General features: G+C 40.5%; 2 protein-coding genes across 2 annotated transcripts; one reads left to right on the top strand and one right to left on the bottom strand.

The window, feature by feature from the left end:
- The first annotated feature begins 2,233 nt into the window (after nucleotides 1-2,233).
- gcc2 (GRIP and coiled-coil domain containing 2) lies at nucleotides 2,234-22,744 on the top strand. Its single transcript, XM_082508960.1, has 24 exons — nucleotides 2,234-2,426; nucleotides 2,929-2,991; nucleotides 3,239-3,323; nucleotides 3,408-3,487; nucleotides 3,578-3,682; nucleotides 3,860-4,364; nucleotides 4,483-6,341; nucleotides 6,495-6,570; nucleotides 6,703-6,803; nucleotides 7,043-7,141; nucleotides 8,994-9,113; nucleotides 9,975-10,139; nucleotides 10,322-10,426; nucleotides 11,120-11,282; nucleotides 11,694-11,794; nucleotides 12,006-12,083; nucleotides 12,178-12,315; nucleotides 13,465-13,583; nucleotides 14,073-14,249; nucleotides 14,524-14,732; nucleotides 16,449-16,676; nucleotides 16,896-17,035; nucleotides 19,515-19,716; nucleotides 20,582-22,744. The coding sequence occupies exons 1-24, from the start codon at nucleotides 2,421-2,423 to the stop codon at nucleotides 20,653-20,655; spliced, it is 4,998 nt and encodes a 1,665-aa protein (XP_082365086.1). The 5' UTR covers nucleotides 2,234-2,420; the 3' UTR covers nucleotides 20,656-22,744.
- Nucleotides 18,241-19,271, bottom strand: tmem223 (transmembrane protein 223). The gene has a single exon (XM_082508961.1). It carries the CDS (start codon nucleotides 19,145-19,147, stop codon nucleotides 18,365-18,367), a length of 783 nt encoding a protein of 260 aa, XP_082365087.1. The 5' UTR covers nucleotides 19,148-19,271; the 3' UTR covers nucleotides 18,241-18,364.
- Nucleotides 22,745-22,756: the final 12 nt, after the last annotated feature.

The raw sequence follows: 22,756 nt of genomic DNA, 5'->3' as shown, positions 1-22,756 counted from the left end.
ACAAATGCAAATCATGAATGCGTATAAAGCATAAGAGGAGCACACTTCCTGTGGCTCCCTCTTCTTATACAAAGAGATGAGGTGAGGGAGAGCAGCAAGAAAAGGTGAATGTGTCTCACTTGTTAGTTTAGTTTGAAATGTGGGAGCAGAACTTACAGGAGAGAGAGATAGAAATAAAGAAAAGCAGAAGCATGAAGGAGCGTCTGTTGCTCCTCTTGATAGACCCAGTCAGGCTATTCATTACTCCCGGAACGCCAGCCAGTGTCAGTTATATTACGGCAAAGCCATCCCTGACTGACGGCCACGAGTGGGGGGAGAAAAATGGCAGCAAAATACTGCTCCATGCCCTGGGAGAAAACAAGGGAGTTGCTGTGATGGATGGACGTGTTTGACCCAGGCGGGGTGGAAGGTAGAGATGGGTCTCTTCCAGATGAGACAGGGAGTCGGCAGAGTCTCTGCACCCCCCTGCTCGGAGCATCTCAGCCTTGTCAGGATGAGAGGCATCTTGCTAAGTTGCTTCCGTCAGTGCTTCTATCACTTGTGTCAAAACAGACGCTCTCCATATTCAACAGATAAAACTGGACCTCGCGTGATTGGAATACTGAAACAGAGCTAGGCTCTCCACTGGGTTTATGACAGCCCTGATGTCAGCAGGAGGGCAGATACCCCCCAACCTCTCTATAGCAGTCCCAAAAATATCATTGTAGTATCAGACAGCTTTGGGATGATTTTATGGCTTGCACACACAGTAAAAAAAAAGTCTCTCCTTTTTAGGATCTCAGCTATAGTATGCATCCAACTCCTATAGCCTTTGACTCCACAATCTATATTGCCTATTTCTTCCTGAATATTTCTTATGCAGTCATGCTTTTTGTTTTTGTTTTTTAAATTTGTCTTACTGGCATGTGTTTTCTATAGGTTCATAAGGTATTCCTCTTTAGTGGGACTGCAGAACAAATGATTTCAGTAAAAACAAAAATGTGTCTAAAAAAGAGATTTGCAAATCTATGGATGGTCCGTGAAACCCAAAGATGATTAACAGAGAGAACAGCAGATGAAATAACTGTAAACTGTTTAAACAGATGTTGCAATACAAAAGCCAAATACAGGATGGCAGAAAGCCCATCAATAAAAGTCTGAACCATTTAATTTAAATAAATATAACAGAATATCCCTGTATTTTCCAAATCCCAAACTTATGACCTGCATAGTTTCCTTGTCTTAATCTCTTAAGTTATATATCAAAATTTGATTCTACCCCATCCTGCCTTGTCCCATGCAAACATACACTTTGCCTCATGTAGTTTGTTGGTATCTGTTCACTCTACGGCTAGATCGAGTGGCTTTGATATAGCCTATGTGTATAATAAACAGCAGTTGTATTTTACTTTTACAGTGGAATAAAATCTTTCTTGACCATAATACTAAATTCTGTTAATAATTTATTAAATGCTGAAAGCCCTGCTGCAGGCAGCTACTTACTATTTCTCCTCTCAGACATCAGGCCAGCAGTTAATTACAGGTTTTGCTGCCATATAACATACCCAGATAGACATCACATCTATGTAGCCATTTAAAACTATTTACCATAATCAGTATGTAATTAATTTATTACCTAAATTATTTTCAGTTTTTGCCTTTTCCACATTTTAAAAATCCGAGCTGTATCTAACAGATGAAAGTGAACAGGAATTCAGTCTGTGCACAACTCAGAGAATGCAAAAGGCTCTGATTTAAAAGACAGATGTGCTGAGCTGGTGAAAGTGAGATGCAGAAACTCAAATTCCAGTTGGTAAATAATGTAATTAGATATAAATAAATTAAATATGAACATAGCAAATGTTCAATGATCAGCCAGGATCAGTATAACTTATACTACTGTTATGCTCTTTTTTCTTTTCTTTTCTTTTTAAACTAAATTTAATTTGAATTAAATGCTTCAAACATTTTATGTAAATTATTATTATTATTATTAAGGCATATGGGGGGCAGTTCGTTATAAAGTTTAGCTGCTGACATGTTTTTATTTGTTATGAATTTATAAGACTCAAAGTACTAATCATCACAACTTGGAAACAATGTAACAGTTAGAAATGTATCAATAATACATCGTTTGTTGTCTTTACGTTGAAAATAGATAGTTAACTTTTTTCTTCAATGTTAAATTATTGGTGATTGCCAGTGTCTGTGTTTAAAGTTGTGACGTCAACTATACCGACGTCACCTGGTTGACGAATGCGGAAGCGTGTGCTTTAGCTTGTTAACTCAAAACCATAACAGAGGAGATGTTTTCCGTGTTTAATCTGTGACGAATCGTAAAATACTTTGGAAATCGATTCGACTTTGTCCGGTCAGGTTCCCGGCAATCTCTCTGAGCTTGTCAGACGATTGAGAAGCAGTAAAAAGTCCGAAAAGCTGGGATGGAGGTAAATGATCAATGTGGAGGGGTTAGCGTTAGCTAGTCTCACAGATAGTAATGATGTGTACCTCGAGGTTAGCAATATATATATATATATATGTGTGTGTGTGTATGTGCGTCTGTTTCTTAATAGCTGTTGTTGTAATGCATAGTTAATTATCACGATGAACTGTGCTGGTAACAGTAAAAGTCACCTGCAGTAGTCCTACTGTAACAACCATGAATTTTAAATGTGCTTAATATCGAGACGTTACCTGGTGATACTTAACTAACTTTGCTTACACAGTTTCAGTAAAAATTCTTCTGCTTAGTTTCTTTGCCGAATTGACAATAAGTCCGTAATTAATCATAAAATGTTGTAAACGTACGCCACCAGAGGTAGACTTTTGGTAAAAAAGGACATTAAAGTAAAATTCAAAGGAAATATTATGCGACCTTTGTGGAATAAATCTGGAGTTGATCATAAAAACAAAACATTTTTTCATATTTTTCTTTTATTAAAAAAAAAGGACCCTGGTGGTACCGGAGCTGAGTCTGCGACTCCATCAGCAGCAAGCACACCCAAGTCAAAGGTACTGTACTTCAGCTGTCTACAGGCTTGTGAGAAATTATAGGAAAACCTTGACAGCCCCCTTTGATTCCCAGAGAATTCAACCTATTCTGTTCCTTTAATTTGTCATTACTGTCCTGCATACTGTTACGACTTACACATAAGAGTTATATGTATCAACACTCTTCAGCTGGATTTTTTTCTGTTTTGTTAGAGATGTTTTGGTAAAGATATTTTAGCCTCCTTTTAACTTTGTGTCTTATTTTAAGCTGGACACGCTCTCTAAAGATGATCTCATCAAGTATGCAAAAAAGCAGGTAGCTGCCATGCAGAAGATGAAGAGCAGATGTACAGGTATCATTACACATTCATCCTGTGTATGTGTTGTGCCAGTACTATACAAGTTTATGTCATGAGTTTGTTTATTTGTCTTCTTAGATTTGGAAAAAGAAGTTGAAGCCCTGAAACAGCAATCCAAAAGCAGCAACAACAGCAGTTCAGATGACTCTTTGATACAGGTTTGCATGTTTGCTAAAAGCTTCTTCTGTTAACATGCAGTACTTCATTTTCATACTGCGTTACGTGAATTGTTTATTTGTGTGTAACAGGAGCTGACTGAGAGGATGGATGTGGTGCTGCTGGAAAAGGCGGAAACTCAGCAAAGTCTTGCAGTGTCTCGTAAAGAACTAGAGAAGACTAAACAGCAAGCCAAGGTGAAAGATAACACTCACACCGCTGTATGATGTGTAAGCCTGATTACACATTCAGGTTTGTGTTCAGAGAAACTCAAACGGGTTTATTTGAACACACTTTGACATTTATGCAGTCTAATAAATGTATTTTGTTATTGTAACCAGATCTTCTTAAAACACATATGCTGTTTGTTGCAGGATGATCTGGCAGCGCTGCAAGGTGAGTTTGACCGTGCGATAGGAGAGCACCAAAAGAAGATCAAAGCCCTAGAGAGCAGCATTGAGGAGTGCACCAGCAAACACCAAGAAGAGGTGTCTCATTTCCAGAAATTACTAAAAGAGCGAGAGGAGCGTGACAGAGAACGGGAGAGTGAAAGAGAGAGGGAGCGCCAAGCAGATCTTGCTAGTGCAAAAGAGAGTGCAGAGGAAGTCCGACGTTGCTTAGAAGCTCAGCTGGAGACCCTTCGAGCTGAACTGCAAACAATGCAAGAGCGAAATTCTCAGGAGGTTCTTGAGATCCAGGAGAACCACCAAAAGGAGCTGACACTGGCCCAGCAAGAGGTGGAGAACTTGAAGGAGGAGCTGGCTCAGAAGAGTCTGCAGCACGAAGAGGAAATGAGGACTCTAGAAGAGGACTACGAGATTGAGAGGGAACGTCTCTTGTTGCTCCAAGAGGAGCTAACTGAGCAGCTTGCACTCAAAGGTAAAAAAGCTCTTTTTAGTTAAGTCTGTTCTGGTATCAAAGTATTAATATTGTGTTTTCCTTTTTTTTCTTTAAATTCAGTTTCAATTAAATCAAAATATTACTGTTATATTTCCAGATAGCTACCTGCAGGATGTGCAGGAGGAAGATGAAGAAGCTGCCCGTGGTTCGGGGATCGCCAAAATGCTGGAGCTGTCTGGCTGCAGTCAGGGTGACTCGAGCCATGGTGATGGAGAGGAGACAGAGACGGGAAGACTAAAAGCGACACTGGATGATGTTCAAGCCCAGAACACCATGTTACAGGATGAGATGACCCTGCTTAGTAATGTGAAGGGTGAGCTCGAGGCAGAGCTGGAGAGGGTTAAAGAAGAGTTTCAAATAGAAAGAGAAGAACTGGAGTTCAAAATTAATGAGCTGCAGATGCTCAAGGACAGTGCTTCTGCTGAAGCTTCAGTGACCCAAGATCCTGATCAGCAAGGTGTCCTCAGAGAAGCTGAAGAGTCTGTGACCAGTCTAGCCAAAGAGCAAAACTCTCAGAGTCCAGAGGAGGAGCAGCAGAAACTAAACCAGGAGCTGAGGACAAAATGTGAGGCCTTAACCAAAGAGCGAGACTCTGCCCAGGCCGAGTGCCACCATATGAGGGGCATACTTCAGAGTTTTGAGACAGAATTGGGAGAGAAGACAAATGATTTTATCGTACAGTACAAAGCCATGAAGGAACAGGCAGCTAATAATATACGAGACCTTAATGAGAAGGTGGAACAGCTCAACCAGGAGAGGGATGAACTGCTGGAGAAGGTGAGAGAAGCTACAGATGAGAAGAATGCTCTGATGGGGGATATGCAAGACCTGAAACTGAAGCTTGAGAGCTCTCAAGGTGAAGAGCAAATGTCTTCAGCCTGCGAAGTGAAACAGTCGTTGGAGGACGTTACTAGGCAGAATGAGGAGATCATATCCCAGCTAGAGATAAAGGAGAACATGACTCAAGATCTGAACAAAAGGGTCGAAACACTGACTGAAGAGCGAGACAAAATGCAACACCTGCTGAAGATCAAAGAAGAGGAAATGCAAAAGCTCAATAATGAGAGAACAAAAGAAATTGAGAGGCTACAGGAGGAGAAAGAAAAGGAGGTGCTTTTGCTAAGAGAGGAAAAAGAGACGGAGCTGAAAAGCCTGAAAACAGAAACTGAGGATAAAGTGAAACGTTTAAACGAGGAGAGAGAAAAGTTAGAGGGAAGCCTAAAAGAGGAGTTTGTGAGATCTGAACAGACAGTTTCCACTTTAGAGCTGACTATAAAAGAGCTTTACACTGAAAAGTCTGATCTCCAGCAGAAAATGGAAGAGGCTCTCTCAAGGCTTTCCAAAGCTCAGGAAGAGAGGGAGCTCTTAGACTCTAAGCTAGCAGCCCTGGAAGCTCAGCTGAACCAGGAGACATCTGAAAAGCAAGAACAAGAAGCAAGGCTGAATTCAATGAAAACAGAGGCAGAACGAATCTCTGGTTTTCTTGGAGTAATGGAGGAAAATCTGGGTGAAGAACTCCAAGAGTCCATGAGAGAAGTCAAAGACCTCCAAGCACGGGTTGATGAGCTGGAGAAGGAGAGGGCCCTGTTGAGAAGCAGCCTTGAAGAAGCTCAAGGGGAGAGAACATTTGAGGAGGTGCAAACAGAGCTCAAGGCCCACATCAAAGACCTGGAACAAGAAAGAAACATGTTGAGAACCAACATAGAGGAGGTGGTGAAAGATACTGAGGGTCTCCAGAAAGACCTGCAGGATATGAAATCAGTCAATGAGAAGATCATCGAGGAGAATGAGAAACTGCAAGCTCAAATTTCTCTCATGACCAAGGAGGAGGAAGAGAGGGAGGAAATAGTGAGAAAGGTGGAGATCATGGAGAAAAAGAGCAGAGAGCTCAAAGAGCAGCTGACAGAAAAGGATTCACTCATATCGCAGCTGAGGACCGAAATGGCTTCTATCCAGGTGAGTGGAGCACGTGATGTGTGTTTATTTTCTGCAAATGGGGAGAGTAAGTGCTTCTCCACACTAGCACTAATGCATCTGTGAGGGGAAAAAGAACTGTTACTATGACAATTTGTTTTTGTGCTCTTTCTAACATTCTCTCTTTTTCCTCAGTCACCCTCTCAGGAGTCTCCAGAACAGTCTGCGTCCTCTGAGGAGAATAAATCGAATGAGACTGCAGAGAAAATAGGTGTGAAGATGATTTCTCTTCATGCTATTTATAAAAGCAATCTAATCTACAAGTTATCATGCAGAAAAGAACCAAAGATACTTTCCCGGACTTTTGATGAATCATATTCTTCTTTGTTTTAACTTCCTGCAGCTCTTTTGGAGAAAGAAAAAAAAGAAAAGGACGAGAAAATGAATAAAATCAAGGCAGTCGCTGTCAAAGCAAAGAAGGAGCTGGATGCCAGTAAGAAAGAGGTACTGTGAAGAATGAAGAATGTTATCATTTACCAACACAGACAATAAGGCTATAATGAAAAGCTTTAGATTTCTCTAAATAGCAAACATTGTGGTAGAAAACTTGCACTCCATACTGATCCTTAGGAGAACTCCACAACATTCTCTTGTTTTACAGATTCATGTAAACATGAATAATCAGTATATTTTTTGCCAGTAAATGAATGCTCGGTGGGGTTTTTTGTTTGTCTGTTTTTCAGGTTATAACCCTGAAGGAGGAAATAGAATCACTGAAAGCAGAGAGGGAGAAAGTGAACAGCTCTATGAAAGATATCATCCATGGTGCTGAAGGCTACAAGGTAGGAATCTTGGGTTGGAAAAGACTTGTAGCATACAAAGGAAAATAGTTTGCATGAAGTAGTGCACAAAGTATGTGAATTATCACAGTTTTGTCTTCTTACTATACAAACGTAAAAGACTGGGACAACTACATATTAATGCCTACGGGAGTTTAATGCCATGAAAACCATGGCATGAAGCTCCTGGCCCACAGTTTTTGTGCTGATTTTAATCCCAGAGGAGGTTTGGAGCTCTGCAGCTACTGAAGTAACTCAGTATCTGGATTCGATAAATCTGCTCTGTAACTTTATGTGGCTGACACTTCCTAAACAGTAACGCTCTCAGTGGCAGTATTTCAAAGTGGATCATAGAATATCTAAGACAGCATCCTGTTACAGCATCACACTCGAATTCAGCAAACTTTTTAAAACAGCCCATACTTTCACAAGTAAATGCAAAGCAGAAATTTGTATTTTCTTATATAAGTAGAGCGTTATAACTCCAGGAAGCCACTTTTTTTTCTTTCTCATTGGATGCAGTACCCTCAACATATTTTGGTATTCAAAGTTTTAATTTATCAGCTCACCAACAAGCTCTAGATTTTAGCGTGTTACGTAGTGAGAATATATATTTTAACATGCGTAGTGATTCTGCTTGTTTCTGAGTAATTGACCTGACAGTGAAGCTGAGGGATAATCTTTCAAGGTTGACTCCATTAATACAGCACCATTGATTCAATCAGTTAACAAGCATAATGTATTCACTAGAGAAAGAAAATCTTTGGCTTATTTTCTGGAGAAGTTTCTAATGAAATATAGGTGCACTTTGGAGTTACTGGGATTTCTGACTTTCCTGCTTATAAAATAGGGTCATCTATTGATTGGAAGGTTGGTGGTTCAATCCCTGGTTCCCCCTAGTCTTTAATTTTTAATTTGATACTGATCAAAATGATTGAAAAACAGCATTTAAATAAAGTAATAACACATATACAGTTTTACACTGTAATGATTTGCGTTGCAGGCTGTTTGTCTATAAGAGTAATTTTTAGGCACATTTTATAAGCCAGCACTGGTGAAATACTTGTAATTGGGAAGGCTTCACAAACATGTTCTTGCTACAGTACCTGCAAGAAGAATCCTGCACTGTTTCTAATAGGCCTGACTTCCAAACAGTTAAGATAAAGGGTGTAAGTAAGGCATCTGTTGTTTGCATGTTAGATACTGTCTATATTACTTGAAGACACTAGGATCCTGTAGTGGGACTTTCATGAAACTGAAATTTCCAAGTGGAAAAACGTTTGTTTTCCTCTCGGGATTATGATGTCAGACGTGTCAGAACAGAGACGCCACAGTGAAGAATGTTTACACTGTGGCTCTTTTTCTCAATGGCTGTTTGAAATTGGCAGAACTATTAGGTTTGTATCCGGGTGTATCAGATGTTACTGCTTCGCATGGACCTTTTTATGTCATCAGCTTTTCATCAAAATAAAAGCATAGCATGAATTAAAGCAAAATAAACTTGACAGATTCCATTGTGCATTTAATTAGTTTCATGCATTACTAATACAAAAATCTTTCTAATTGGCAAGTAGAGGCACGCTCACTTTAAAAAAAGACTTTGTGTGAGACATTGCTCCCAGTGGTCTTCATAAACAGCCCCCAGATTGCACTTTGCTTTATGACTGTGTCTCCATTAAAGAATAAAACCACTGTGTTGTGTCTAATGAGAGTTTTGTCCCACGTTCAAATGTAAATGCAGCTGATAACTGAGATGCATAGTGTTTACCTTCACTGAGCTGTTCATCAGGTTTCCAGTAATGAATATTGAAGACTTGTTTGTGTGTGTGCGTGCGTGTGTGTGTTTTGTGTTTAGAACCTGCAGATAGATTACGACAAGCAGACAGAGCAACTGGATAAGGAGAGGGAGAAGGTGGAGGCGGCAGAGAGACAGATTGCTGAGCTGACCAAACGACTCAGCAGTGCTGTCACACAGGTAACACAGACACACATTCAGTCTCATGCACGACAACACACACACACACACAAACTCTCGGCCTCCACTAAATCAAAGCAGGGGATTTTGTCCAGTAATACATTTCTTCAATACTTACCCCATAATTCAGTTTCTGTATGATTTAGAGGGAGTCGTTTTAGCCGACAACACTTTACCCAGCTATATCTGACAGCCCGGCGCCCACAAATAGCCCATCAGATGTGACTGGGTGAGCTAGGGAGAAATTGTTTTTATATGTACTCTTTTCCCCAAGCTCATAACTGTTTCTCTCCAATGAGAGAAAAAGAGGCAGGTAAATGGAGCGGGCTGTAGCTTCCATCTGCTGCGTGCAGTACTGAAACACCATTTTCTGAAGCACAGGCTTAGTCTTGTGTGCGCTCATGGATCTCAGGGGAAGCGCGAAGACTGGAGCTAGTCGGTGATCTCAGAGTACGTCTGGGCATCTCTGTTTACCAATCATAGTTTCACTGTTTGGCTGACAGATGATGGGAGAGAGCTGCTGCACAGGAAGCCCATAGAGCCTGCTACTGTCAGATTTGCATGAATGATTTTTTTATTTTTATTTTTTTAGGTGTCACGTGCCAACTGGTGTATTTATAAATGAGAATGTTGACTACAAAATATGTAAGACAGCTTTCCTCTTTGTAAATCATTTTTTTGTTTCCTGCGGTTCTTAACTGACACAGTAAACTGAAACCAGAATGAAGTTCACACTGTAGAGTCACTAAAGCTGACAGATTATGAGCAATAAATCAAATGAGAATACACCAGATTTCCTCAAGAGTATCACTGCACACTCACCTGACAGCGGCAATAAACAAGTCTTTTTTTTGTTTTCAGAGTGAGACACTGAGCAGTGAGAAGGAGGACCTTCTGGCTGGTATGGAAACCATGAGGAGCACATTGAAACAGTTAGAGACCAAGAATCAGGAGATGCAAAGGCAGTCAGCAAATTTGGAAAGAGACCTGCTGGCCGAGAGATCAATAAAAGAGCAAAAGATAAAGGTAGAAATGAAGAGAGATGGATGTCATCTCCCTCTTTTGTGCAAGCAACTACTCTATGTTTTATGTTTTTAAATAATCATAAAAACAGCCATGCACGGTGAATTTATTTTTATAATATGTAATCTGTATTACATTTAAATATACCCCCCCTCCCCGCCATGTGCACTTGCTTGCCTCTCTAGGATTTGTCATCTGCCATGAAGGAGGCAGAAGAGCTGACAGCCCAGCTCCGCAAGCAGCAGCAGCAGTCTCAGCAGACTGCCCAGGAGCTGGAGCAGCTACGCAAGGTACACACACACAAATAACACACAAGTGCTTCTCAGACACTAGCGCGTCTCAGAGGGCCGATCCAGTCAAGCGACTGAGCTGGTGATGGCCGGCCTGCAGCTACAGCAGCACCTGATGAAGAGAAGGAGAGTAATTCTAGCCCACAGTACAGGGACCGCTGTTACTTTTCCATTAGTGGAGACCTACATAGTATAGACGTGTACATGAAAGCTGCCAGGAGGTGCCTACGTCATGTGAACACAAAGATTGGATTTTTCAGGTTGATACTGATAGTAGAAAGACAATTAAATGCTTATAAAGGTTTTTTTTTTTTATCTCATTTTGGCAGTTTTAGATCAGTAAACAAGCATGTTTTAAGTGCAGCAGAAATATGTAGATGTTAGTTCAATGGTAATTTAAGGAAGATGAGGGATTGTATTGTGTGGTTGTGACTGTAATTATTTAATTTAACTAGATTTTAGGACTTTAAAAAGTTAGATCCTTACTTTTCTTTAAGAAAACAATGTGTGTGTAGATTATTTCATCCACTTTCTTCAGCTGTCCAAGTTTCCAAAATACTAACTGCACAATATAGTCAGCATAATTCAATTAAATGTAGAGAGGAGGAAATCCAGAGTTTCAGATAAATGGACTTGAAGATGAGTCTTAGCTGTGCTCCGTTTAAAGCTGTAATACGTTGATTCTCCCTGCAGGAAGCACAGCAGAGCTCTCTGTTGGACATGGAGATGGCCGACTATGAACGTCTGGTTAAAGAACTCAACACCAAACTATCAGAAAAAGATGAGTGTGTTGAGGAGCTAAAGGGTCAGATAAACAGCCTCAACCTGAAGGAAGAAGTGCTCAAACAGGAAATTGGTATGATAACAAGTTCAGGTTTACACTCAGTGACTGGCACACAGAATAATACAATCCAAATGTATTTAATGTTGCACCGTATAATAATCTTTAATTGAAATTTTGCTCGGTGAAAGCAAAACTTCAGTTTTATTTATGTTCTATATTAGCAGCACACACCTGCTTTCACTGACCTGAAACATCTATTACTTTTGCATAGCCCTGTGTATCTGTGTGCCAGTACATGGGATCAGTAGGATCATTATTTAGGAAATGTTAGAGCTTGTTTTTTTCATTCCTCCTTTAGTTGCTTCATGCTGTCAAGCTCCATAATGACAGCAAAATACTAGAAAAATAAGAAGACTGCAGTTCAGAAATTATGCTGTTTGTGTGTGTGCACATGCCCATTCAAATGTGCAATTGTGTCATCAGAGTCTTTGAAGTCCCAGCTGGACCAGGGGGAGGAGAAAAACGCTAAGATAAAACAGTTGCTGGTGAAGACCAAGAAGGACCTGGCTGATGCCAAGAAACAGGTCTGTGTGTGTCTGTGTGTATTTGAGGTGTGTCTCCAAGGATTTCTTATGAATGTGTGTAATGTTGCTTCTTGATGAATGTAAATAGTGTTATGCAGCCATGTGTGGACATGACTGGAGGGGGGCCTTGAAGTTATTGGGAATTCTTAGTCATTTGTGTGCTTTCCTATTTGGTTGTATGTATTTAAATATTCCGTGTGCATGTTTGCAGGAAAGCTCACTCATGGTGCTGCAGGCCTCTCTGAAAGGAGAGCTGGAGGCTAACCAGCAGCAGCTAGAAAGCTCTAAGGTAACACACCTAGCACTATCCCTTTCAATAAACTGTAGAAATCCATTTGTTTCATACCTGTGGCACTTAATAAAGCCTGTGTTTGTGAATTTAGATTGAGGTGTGTGACCTGACAGCCGAGCGCCATCGCCTGCAGGAGCAGCTGAAGTCTGCGTTGGAGCAACAACAGAGAACCAGCAGCTCTCTGCAGCAACGCATACAGAGTCTGCAGCAGGAAAGAGACACTGCCAAGGTGCGTGTGTTGACTTTTCACTTATAACAGTTGAATTGACAGTTTACGCTATAATAACTCAACCATAACGACACCGAAGTCGTTCAAGGACACCTTAACTGTAAATTTTCAGGTGCTGTAGCTACGTCAGACCCGTCCAGCTTTGATTAAATTAATCGAAGGCTTCTACAGCTCAGGCTCAGTAGTGTTATATGAGTCTGCAACTAATGACTACTTCTATTATTAATATCTGAAATTTTTTTTGATTAATCCACAAATCTTTGTAGTATGTAGAATTTTTGAAAAGTGCTCAAGGTAAAAACTTTTAATTATTCATTTTTGGGTCACCAACACTGAAAAAAACAAATTCCACTATATGTATAACACAAACGAGAACTGGGTAATGTATTTATGCATGACGTTTTTAATTTTATTGATTATTTTAAGAATATTTTAAGGTCTTACCTTACCTTATATCTTATATCTTACATGTATCGTGTAGAAACTGTTGTTGTGATTTGGCGCTATATAAATCAAATAAATGTATTTGATTTGAATTAATTGAATTTAACTGAGGTGATACTACTAATCTGAAGTCAATGGAGGAAGATTCTTTGGCTCAGATCAGTTAAACAGCTTTACAGAAACTTCTGTAATTAGATCTAGAAACTGTAAGTCTTTATAACCATAGATTCCTGCAACAGGAAACAAAAATCTGCAAACTAGTCCTTTCTGGTAAATACCCGACCAACCAACTATCTATCTGACCTTGATTTACCTGTAATCTCCAATGCTTGGTGACATCCAAGACTGACAGTAAAATAAATGCTTTTGTCAGCTGCTGCCACCTCTGGCTCAGTCTTTACTTTTTCCCCTTTACATTTTTAGACAGTAAGAGAGGTTTGTGAATGGGTTGTTTGCCTAGAGCAATTTAAGTTAAGTTATTGCTTTCTTTCTGTAAAAGACAGTCTTCATCATTGTTCATCCAGTGAAAAACTGGTTTTATGTAAGCTGTGGTATTGAAATCTCAATTTTTGTAAATGTGTGAGACACAACAAAAGTTTTCTTTATTAGATTTTCTAACAAGACTCACTAAAATAAATTTGTTCACCAACAATATATTAGAAAGTCAATCGTATACGTCTTGTTAACCTTTTGTATTGATTCCAGGTTGAGCTTGAGGCAACAACCAAGGAGTTTGAGAGTTACAAGGTGCGAGTCCACAATGTTCTCAAGCAGCAGAAGAGCAAGACGACCCAGAATGAAGTAGACTCTGGCAAACTAGAGAGGTAAAGGCATGCAAGAATGATAGAAGTCTACAAAGACTGTAATAACAGACAGCTGTTAAATGTATGTAACCAGTGGCGGACTGTGTGATGCAGATCATTGCATGTGAAATTAATGGTAACACATTCAGTTGGCTTTACATTAGAGGAATTCAAATCTTACTGCATTGATTAAGGATGCTGTTCTAAAGCTTCTCTCTCCATGTGAGACTTTTAAACACATGAAAAACTCAAAGTACACCCAGAGTTAGGGTTAGGAAAGAGTGTTGTTCAGATGTGATCAAGAAAACTTAAATAACATGCAAAATGTCAAAATGCACAGCACATAATTGATTTTGAACACAAACACCGTGTATTTACAATGACCAAAGCTGAATTATTGAAGACACGGTATAACCTACAAGAAATCCCACATGAGAAATAATTTACATTCATTTTCATCCTTCTAAAAGAAAATATCACTGTAAGAGTAACGTGTGGTGTGTTTTTCAGGGAGCAGTTGGTCTCTCAGGTGGAACAGCTGAGGACGCGACTGGTGGAGAGCCAGCAGAGTCTCCAGAGCAGCGCAGCAGAGCTGCAGCAGCTCCAAACTGAGCATGACACTCTTCTGGAGAGACACAATAAAATCCTTCAGGAAACTGTAAGCAAGGAAGCTGAGCTCCGTGAGAGGTGAACACACTTTTATTTTTTATGTTGTTCTTTAATCTTGTCTTGGCAGGAATTCATTGTACTGTCACGTTGTTGATACGCAGCACGTTTTAGCCTTTTCAGCTGTTCATCCTTGCATTTGATTTTGCAATCAGGAGACATAATCGCACATGCTGAGAACACCTGATTGCGCCATTTTTATTTTATTTTTTTTTTACTTACCTGTAGCATTTCATATTGATTCGCTCCTAAAGGAGCACTTTCTAAACTCTCTTCCTGCTCTGTCCACCTACAGGCTTTTGTCATTGCAGTCAGAGAACGTGACCCTGCGGTCAGACCTGTCCCAGGCCCAGGCTGACCTGTCTTCCCAGGTTGAGGCCCAGCGGCAGACCTACAGGGAGCAGCTAAGGAAGCTGCAGGATGACCACCGGGCCACTGTAGAGACCCTGCAGGGCCAGCTGACTCGTGTCGAGGAGCAGCTCTTTACCCTGCAGAGCCAGAACAGTAAGCATGGGGGTGGGGTTGTAAACTTGAGCCAATACCTGATTCCCTACAAGAGGTAACAGAGCAAATAGGTGAGGTAACATTTTTATCTTTTACTAAAGAGCAGACAGCAATAGACTCAAGGAGTACATGAAAGGTATGGTATATAGAGATCAATGAAATCATCAAGTGCTTTAGTTTTCCATGGTGCTTGCACTTCTCCTACATGAGTGGAGTGATGTGAGTCAGAAAGAAAACCATGAAGAGGGCATCAGTGTGTTTATCAGAAGAGCAGCATTGAAAGCTCATTCATCACCTCCCACACAGCTGCCCGCTGGAGTCAAACAGCAGAAACACACACAGTAGTGACTAGGAAAGGCGTGTGTGTGTGTGTGTGTGTGTGTGTGTGTGTGTGTGTGTGTGTGTGTGTGTGTGTGTGTGTGTGTGTGTCTTCTCTGTCACTTGAGGACGCCAGGTGTTGGCAAGGTTCCTCAGCTCTATCCCCGCCTCTCAGTGTGGCAAACAGCTCACTGTGGCATCTGGAGAGACTCATCATTAGTGGCTCACACATGGATGCAAGGATTAACTCGATACTGGAGCCAATATTAACCTTAATTTGAAGTCATATTTGAGCCACTTTTTACCACTATGCTTCAATTTCACGCCAGATTAAATGCGTTACTGCCCTATCGGACAGACGGGAGATAAAACTACTGGCCTCGTATTTTTTTTCTTTAATAAATCAGATGTAACATTTATATATGCCTTTTGTCATATTTTGTCTAATCTTTTATCCAAACCTTCAAGCAGCACATAGACACACACATAAAAAAGTCTTTTATAAATTAGAAATCAGTCAGTGTTTAAGCCTTTCCAGCTGTTCCCTCTGTTGCAGGCTGTTGTGATGGCTTTGCAGAAACACTGCTCAGTATTTTTCAGATATACATATGATCCCCAGGGTGTTTACTTTCCTGTAAATTAGATGCTTTTATTTCCTTATTGATTTCTTTAAACCTTTCTATTAGAGCCTGATGTACTATTAAATCAGGACTCCTGTATGCTTCACTCTTTTGAGTGGCAGTTGTCATGATTTGGTTGATTAGAACTGGGTAAATATGTTGGGCTCTTGAGTTTACTGGACTTGAACTATTATGAAACGTGTTCAGTATGCAGGTAGACTTCTTGCTCCTCTCAGTCGGCTACATGACAAGGGAAGTAAAGAGCCTGACGGGAGGTGGCGAGGTGAGGGGGATTGGTAGCGAGTCTGGCCTCTTGGATCAGTTAAGGTTCATTAATCACAATCTATTCTTCTGAAGTTTTCTCATTTTTCCCTCTACCCTTCTCTTCCCACGTCACCATTTATGCCAGCTGAACTGGTTAAGACCTGGAGTAGTCTGGTGCCCCCTCATGTTACAGTGAAGTAGGACACTAACTCACAGCTGCTGTGATCGGACTTGTTTGTACATAAGAATCCAGAGATGCTTAAAAAAAGATCTGAAGGCTGCTTTCAGTTGAAACCCTTTTAAATTCCTTTATTTATTTACTATTTTCCACCAGGGATTTTACTTAAACATTTTAAGGCCATGAGCAGAAAGTCTTTTTTTCTTTTTCTTTTTAATTCTTGTTTGACACATCTTGAATCCAACCTCCTCCTTCTCTCTTGTTCAATATGAATGTATTGATGTGCCCAGAAGACCCACACAAATCTTCTTCTTCCAACCTTTTACACCCACTCAGATTCAGTTGCTGTCCAGTCCAGCCGTAAACCGCTGGCATCAGATCCACAGCGCAGAAACACTGACCAGAACCAGGCGGGTGTGGGACCAGTGGCCCTCAGCGACCTGCAGTCTATGGCCAGGGAGGAAGGTGAGGGCATGGAGACCACTGAGACTGAGAGCTTCTCCCCTGCTCCTACATCCCTACCCTCTCTGGAGCAGCTTCTCACATCTCCAGAACCCAAACAAGGTGTGTTTGAAAGCAGAGGTCCACAAAAAAAAAAAAAAAAGCGCATTCAGTTTCCAAAAGGACTGCATATGTGACCTATTCAACAAGATATAATGATGAGCGTTACAATGAACAATGAATGACTATGTTTGGGGGAAAAGAATAGATGCAGACTTTGTGTAGTGACAGAGTTTAATGTATTATATCACCTCCTGTATGTGGCATTTGTTATATCTCTAGAGCCATTTGTGTGGACAGTGGAGCCAACCAAAGAAGAGTTAAGTGAAAAGCTGAACACAACCACCCGCAGCATGGAGCACATGAACAGCCTGCTGCATGAAACTGAGGCTACCAACGCTATTCTCATGGAGCAGATCACTGTATGTATACTTCCTCAATTATACAAACACAGAAACAACATTTTTTTTTTGTTGCTCAAAACTAAATTAGAGACCTAATAACCCAGACAAGTTGTCTATTTTAAAGTTGCCTCCCCTGCGCACTTAGCAAATCTACTATATGACACATCCCCTATAATAAATAGGACCTACTCCTAAGCATTGGTTACAAAACTCAAAGAGAATGATCCCCTTTATTAACGAACAACTTGCAAGATTTAAAAACATACAATTAAAATCACTGAAAGATGTTTCTTCAAGACCGAGAGCAAACGCATTGCCTACATTTGCTGTACTACTACTACTGTTAGCTGAAGGAATGGCATAATTTTAAACCATCTGATTACTTTCTTATTTACCTCCCCTTTCAGGTTGGGCAGGGCATTCAGCATTTAATTAAAAAAGAATCTGCCAAATCAAACGTGCAGATATCCACTGTATCGACCCGCTGAGGATAAGAAAGCAGTCAAAAGTAGATTAACTTTAAGTATTTATTTTACATACATTCTGAGTTATAAAGATCATCTTTAAAGTTATTTTGTATTGTATTAGTATATTTACATTATAGGTTTTATTACATTAGAATATGCCATATTTATTAAGTGTTATTAAAGGAAAAGGTCTGTTCTCTGGTTTCTAGCACTTTATAAGGCACATACAGAATTGCTGTAATTCAGGCTCAACTCTCTTACTTACTATAAGCTTTTATTTAGGAGGTTATTGGTGGAAAAACTGTTAGAATTAGTCATGCTTGTATGTGCTACTGATCTGTGCATTGTTAAGAAAGTCGTTAAAGGTAACTGTTTCTAACAGTTTGTTCTTCTCTACTGATAAATATCTGTATTTTTACTCATGCTTATATTTGTGTTGTCTGTTGCCCGTCTTTTTTTCGGGTAGCGCGGTCGTGTACTGGCTATATATCACCTCAAAGCATGAAGGTCCTGGATTCAGGCCTGCAGAGGTCTGTTTTTTCCAGGGCTTTTGTGGCTTTTCTCCAGGGGCTGATTTTAATCGGCCTATAAAATTTCTTTTTAGGTAAAGCACACTGCATTTACACGTAAAGAAATGTGCAATATACATAAAAATTCCAGTTCATTACTTCAAATATTAAATTCTTGGAAATTTATATAATAATACTGAGTCAAAAGCGTGAGGTTTTCAATGTAATGAACTAAATGAGCCAAGTATTTGTTGTCAATCATTTAATTAATTCGGATTGTACAGATCAGATGAAAAACACACTGATATATTAGTGTGGCAGCCACGTGAGCACACACCTGTAGACTGCTGTTTCAGGTGTGGCAGCTGTGTTTAAAGTGGCCTGTATGCACCAACGGTAATATCAAACAGCTTGGCGTTGTTCACAGTCCCCTCTTTGTCCAGAAGAAAATAGAACTTGTGCCCTTTGACCCTTAGAGGAATAAAGGAAGTGGTCTCCTGCCTGTGGGCGTGGCAGGCTACATGAGACAGAGGGACTGTTATTCTCCTGCCTTGGCTTGGTCCCAGAGGTGACTGTGTGCAGACTGTCACCATCCTCCCACCCTGGTGTAAAACCACTTTGCTGACAGAGCGCCGACAGAACAGAGCCCCGAGTACCACTATGCCTGCTCCTATTGTCAGGCATCCCAGCGTGAAACCATACCTCCAGGTGTTTGAACCCAGGTTCATCTCAAAGCTCCATATTCCCGCCAGACCCGTGGTGGCAGTGCTAGGCGTCTTGGTTCTCCCCTTCTCTTTAGTGCCGCCCGTGTCTCTGAGCCCCGTGTAGGCGAATTGAGCCAAGTACGTCCAGAAGACGAACTGTCCGCCGCAGAAGATCGAGAGAAGCCGGAAGAAGCGGGTCCTGTCGTGCTCGAACAAGGTGACATCTCTGGGCGGCTGGGTGGAGGTGCACATCCTCCGGCGTACGGCCAGCTGGGGGCCTGTGTGGGCAAATATGCCGCCCAACAGTCCGGGAGAAGCACCAAACCGGGAGGACGTGCTGCCGAGAGGCGTAGTGTGCGCCGACAACGACGTGTTTCCAACCTGGTTTAGCTGAACGCTACGGAACCGAAACCGCCTGGAGTAACACCACAGCAGCTGCTCGAAGCCCATCTTTGTCTGTCGCTGTAGTTTTTTAAGCTATTTCGCACAAGAACTGCTGCAGTCCGGGTTTAAAAGTCGCTGTTGTACTCGCGTTCAACGCTTCATATTCAGTAGACAAGAGGACGTCGCCATGCTTGTTGTATGTGACGTAAGTTGCTCGCTTACGGAAAGTAGCGTGGACCAAATTTAATGTTATCTCTTCGATATACTAGTAATCACTAAACCTCTGAGCTGACCTCCTATATTCCTATTTTTTAAACCTGAAATGGACTCGACAATCTATTGTGCATTAGCTTATTTTCCTGCCGTTTAGCATTAGCCGAAGGGACGCTTGGATATTGTAATTTTTAAAGCGCTTGTATGTTCTACCTCCTAGCTGTTGAAGAGTGAAGTTCGCCGTCTTGAGCGAAACCAGGAGAGGGAGAAGAGTGTGGCCAACCTGGAGTACCTGAAGAACGTCCTCCTGCAGTTCATCTTCCTGCGATCCGGCAGCGAGAGGCAGGCTCTGTTGCCCGTCATCCACACCATGCTGCAGCTCAGCCCAGAGGAGAAAAGCAAATTGTCTGCCATTGCACAAGGTATGCAATGGGTAAACCTTGTTTGCATGCATTTATAAAAAGAAAAATCTTATTCACCGCATGACCTGTTCAAAAGGTTATTATGTATGATTTAAAGTGTAGAAATCTTTTGGTCAGAAATTTGCATCCACGCCTCATGGAAAAGAATTCTATGGGAACTTTGGACATTTAATGATTTATGTGAGCTCTTATTTTTCTTTTGTTAATGTGAGGGATGATTGTACCGTATATTTCTCTTAATTAATTTAAAAGCAAGAATTGGGTGCACAAGTTTGAGCTTATCTTGGATTTTCTCTAATCCACATAGGGCCAGAATTATACTTGGAAACTCAAATATATGCATACACTCCAACTAATATTAATATATGCTACCACCACCATGCTTGACAGCTGTCACAGTAGTCTTAGGTTTGAAAGTCTCACATTTACACTTCCAAACATATCAACAAACATTTCTCCACAAGTTTCCAGCTCGTGGCAGTCTTGAGCCTTGGTGATTTCTGAAAATAATTTATTCTCATTTTATGATGGTAAAGTGAAACTGCCAAGTCATTAAAGGTGTATGCTGTATTCCACCCTGAAAAAGAAACCATTTCCAATTCACTTACAGGAGCGCACGGCCCCACTGCAAGAATTTGTCTCTGCTGTGTTTTCTACAGAGCAGCGTCACAGTGATTTTCATGCTGAGTCATAATAGAAAACACATAACGACAACCTGTCTTTGATTTTTTTTTTTTTGTTTCTTCAGACAAAACCCTTTTTTTTTTTTTAAATTAATCTCCTCTTTTCTGAAGTGCTGCAGGTTATAGCATCCAGAATACCTCATTAATGTCTAACCACCTGTTCTTGTGTCTCCTCTCTGCAGGTGAGGAGGAGGCGTCTGGGTCTCGGAGCTCAGGCTGGACCTCCTACCTCCACAGCTGGTCTGGGATCAGATAAAACCGACCACAAATCAAAGCCAAGAAAACACTGGGAGCACAAAGTCGGCGTTATTACTGAGCCTTTATTTTTAATGTAAAAACCTGTCCTCATCATTGAAGCTGCACTTTTAAAACGGTGACAACTGGGAGGTTAACTGGGGGAACTTAAAACTTTGGTGGGATGCAGTAGATGGGACCAAGGAATGTATCAGATAAAGAGGAGTGTACGATTAAGATGAAGAAAACCAAAATATTCAACATGTATAAGAATTTGAGTTTGCAGTGCAATAGCTACATGGGTCTCTTACTGATAACTGTGATGAATATCTGTCTTCCTTCAGCGTGCTATAAACATGTATTCCAAACATTTACTGGACGTAATGGTTACACAGTGAGGCATTACAAAGCATCATTACTAAAATGAATGGGTATAATAAATTAAGTGTATGTTATGTGATGATCGCAGTGTTTTTAAATCCAAAAGGGTGCAAACTAATTGTGAGAGGAAACCTAATCAAGGGGAAGAAATGTGTGCTGGTGTATTGCTTGATATGATTTATAGATCTTTAATTACTTCTCAAGACAACTTTACCTGCATTTTATGATGGGCTTGATTTAGTAAATCAAGCCCATCATAAAACCGTGTAAATTTACATTAATGTAAACCGTGTAAATTTTACACGGTTTACATTTTAGCTTTTCTCAGAGGTATACCTAAAACTTATAGGCTGTTGAATGTGATTGAACTGCCTTCATGTCAGCCATTCTACTGGTCTCTGCCGTATAGAAATTAACCTTATTCACAAAAAATTTGATTCTCTGATTTTACGTTTAACTTGGTTGTTTCCCGGAAGGTAAAGAAAGCATTAGGCGATCTGTAACGCAGTATGCTGTGGGAAACGTGTGTGTAATTTACAGTAGTTCATGGGCTAAACTGCCATAATCTCATTTCAGTTGCACTGGGATGCGTGTTTATAAGTCTGAGGTTCTCTTCAACATTACTGATTGTTGGTGAGGAACTGTGATGACCTGTTATGCTCCTTCCCACCTGTATATTTTTATTTTCGAGTAGTTTCTCAGACTTCATGGTTTAAAAAAATGCTTGTCTTATTCTGAGCTTTGATGCAGCCCTTCATCCACTTTTGATTCTCACTCCCTTTAAGACAGCCTCTTTTTCTGATTGGCTGCCCCTCACTAGCAAAAGGTTGGACCTCCTGTGATCATATCAGTGATTTCACCCCTCACTGACATCACACAGAGCCAAGAGTGTAAGAAAATTAGTGTTTATAGCAGTATAAAGCCTGGGCTTATTTGCACATACACTCTTTTGTGTTTAATCCAAACTTCCATACATATGTCTATAAAACAGACAATAATAGAACACTTTTAACATTTTTCCCCAGGCTGGTTTTACAGTTTTATTGTTAAATCATCACATACTCAACTCAGGTGCACTAACAGTTTCCATGTCTTGAGTTCTGATTCATCGTGCCCTGTAATAATTTGTAATATTAGTTGCGACTTTAATATTGGACCATTATTGGACCATTATTTTAATAGTTTGTCTCTCTTTTATGGGAGTGTTTTATAGTTTTGTCATTTGTGTTGCAATTTAATCACCGAACCTTAACAAAGATTTGTTGCATCTTGCAGTTTCCATTGCTGAAAGCACATCTGCCTCGCAAAAGTGTCCTTGAGCAAGGCTCCTCATCAGACCTATAGATGCTGTTGATTTTACATTCTGACTTTTGACCTGTGCTTTGAGTTTGAAAAACACCTCATATCTACCCCGCTCCCAGTGAAACACATACTTACTCATATGAATACAGTTTTCTGCTGACCAGTGATAAAAATAATTATTAACCGGTTTATTTTCTCCCCCTATTGGCAGCTTTTGGTGATTCACCTAGCACAATGGACTGTATTTATATCTAGACTTTTATATTTATGATACTTAACGTGGGCAGAAGCTATGAGAGATTACCCGAACTGCAAAATCGTACTCAAGAAAGACTACGGCAGTGATTGTTTGTATGTTTTTCTGGTGTATTTACAACTGTAAAAAAAAAAAGAGAACTTAACAAAGATTAAAATGATTCCATACTTTGCATTCAGTCCGT

This window comes from Aulonocara stuartgranti, assembly GCF_965226115.1.
Source record: "Aulonocara stuartgranti genome assembly, chromosome: 16".
Lineage (NCBI taxonomy): Eukaryota > Metazoa > Chordata > Actinopteri > Cichliformes > Cichlidae > Aulonocara > Aulonocara stuartgranti.
This window is presented reverse-complemented; position numbering and strand designations above follow the sequence as displayed.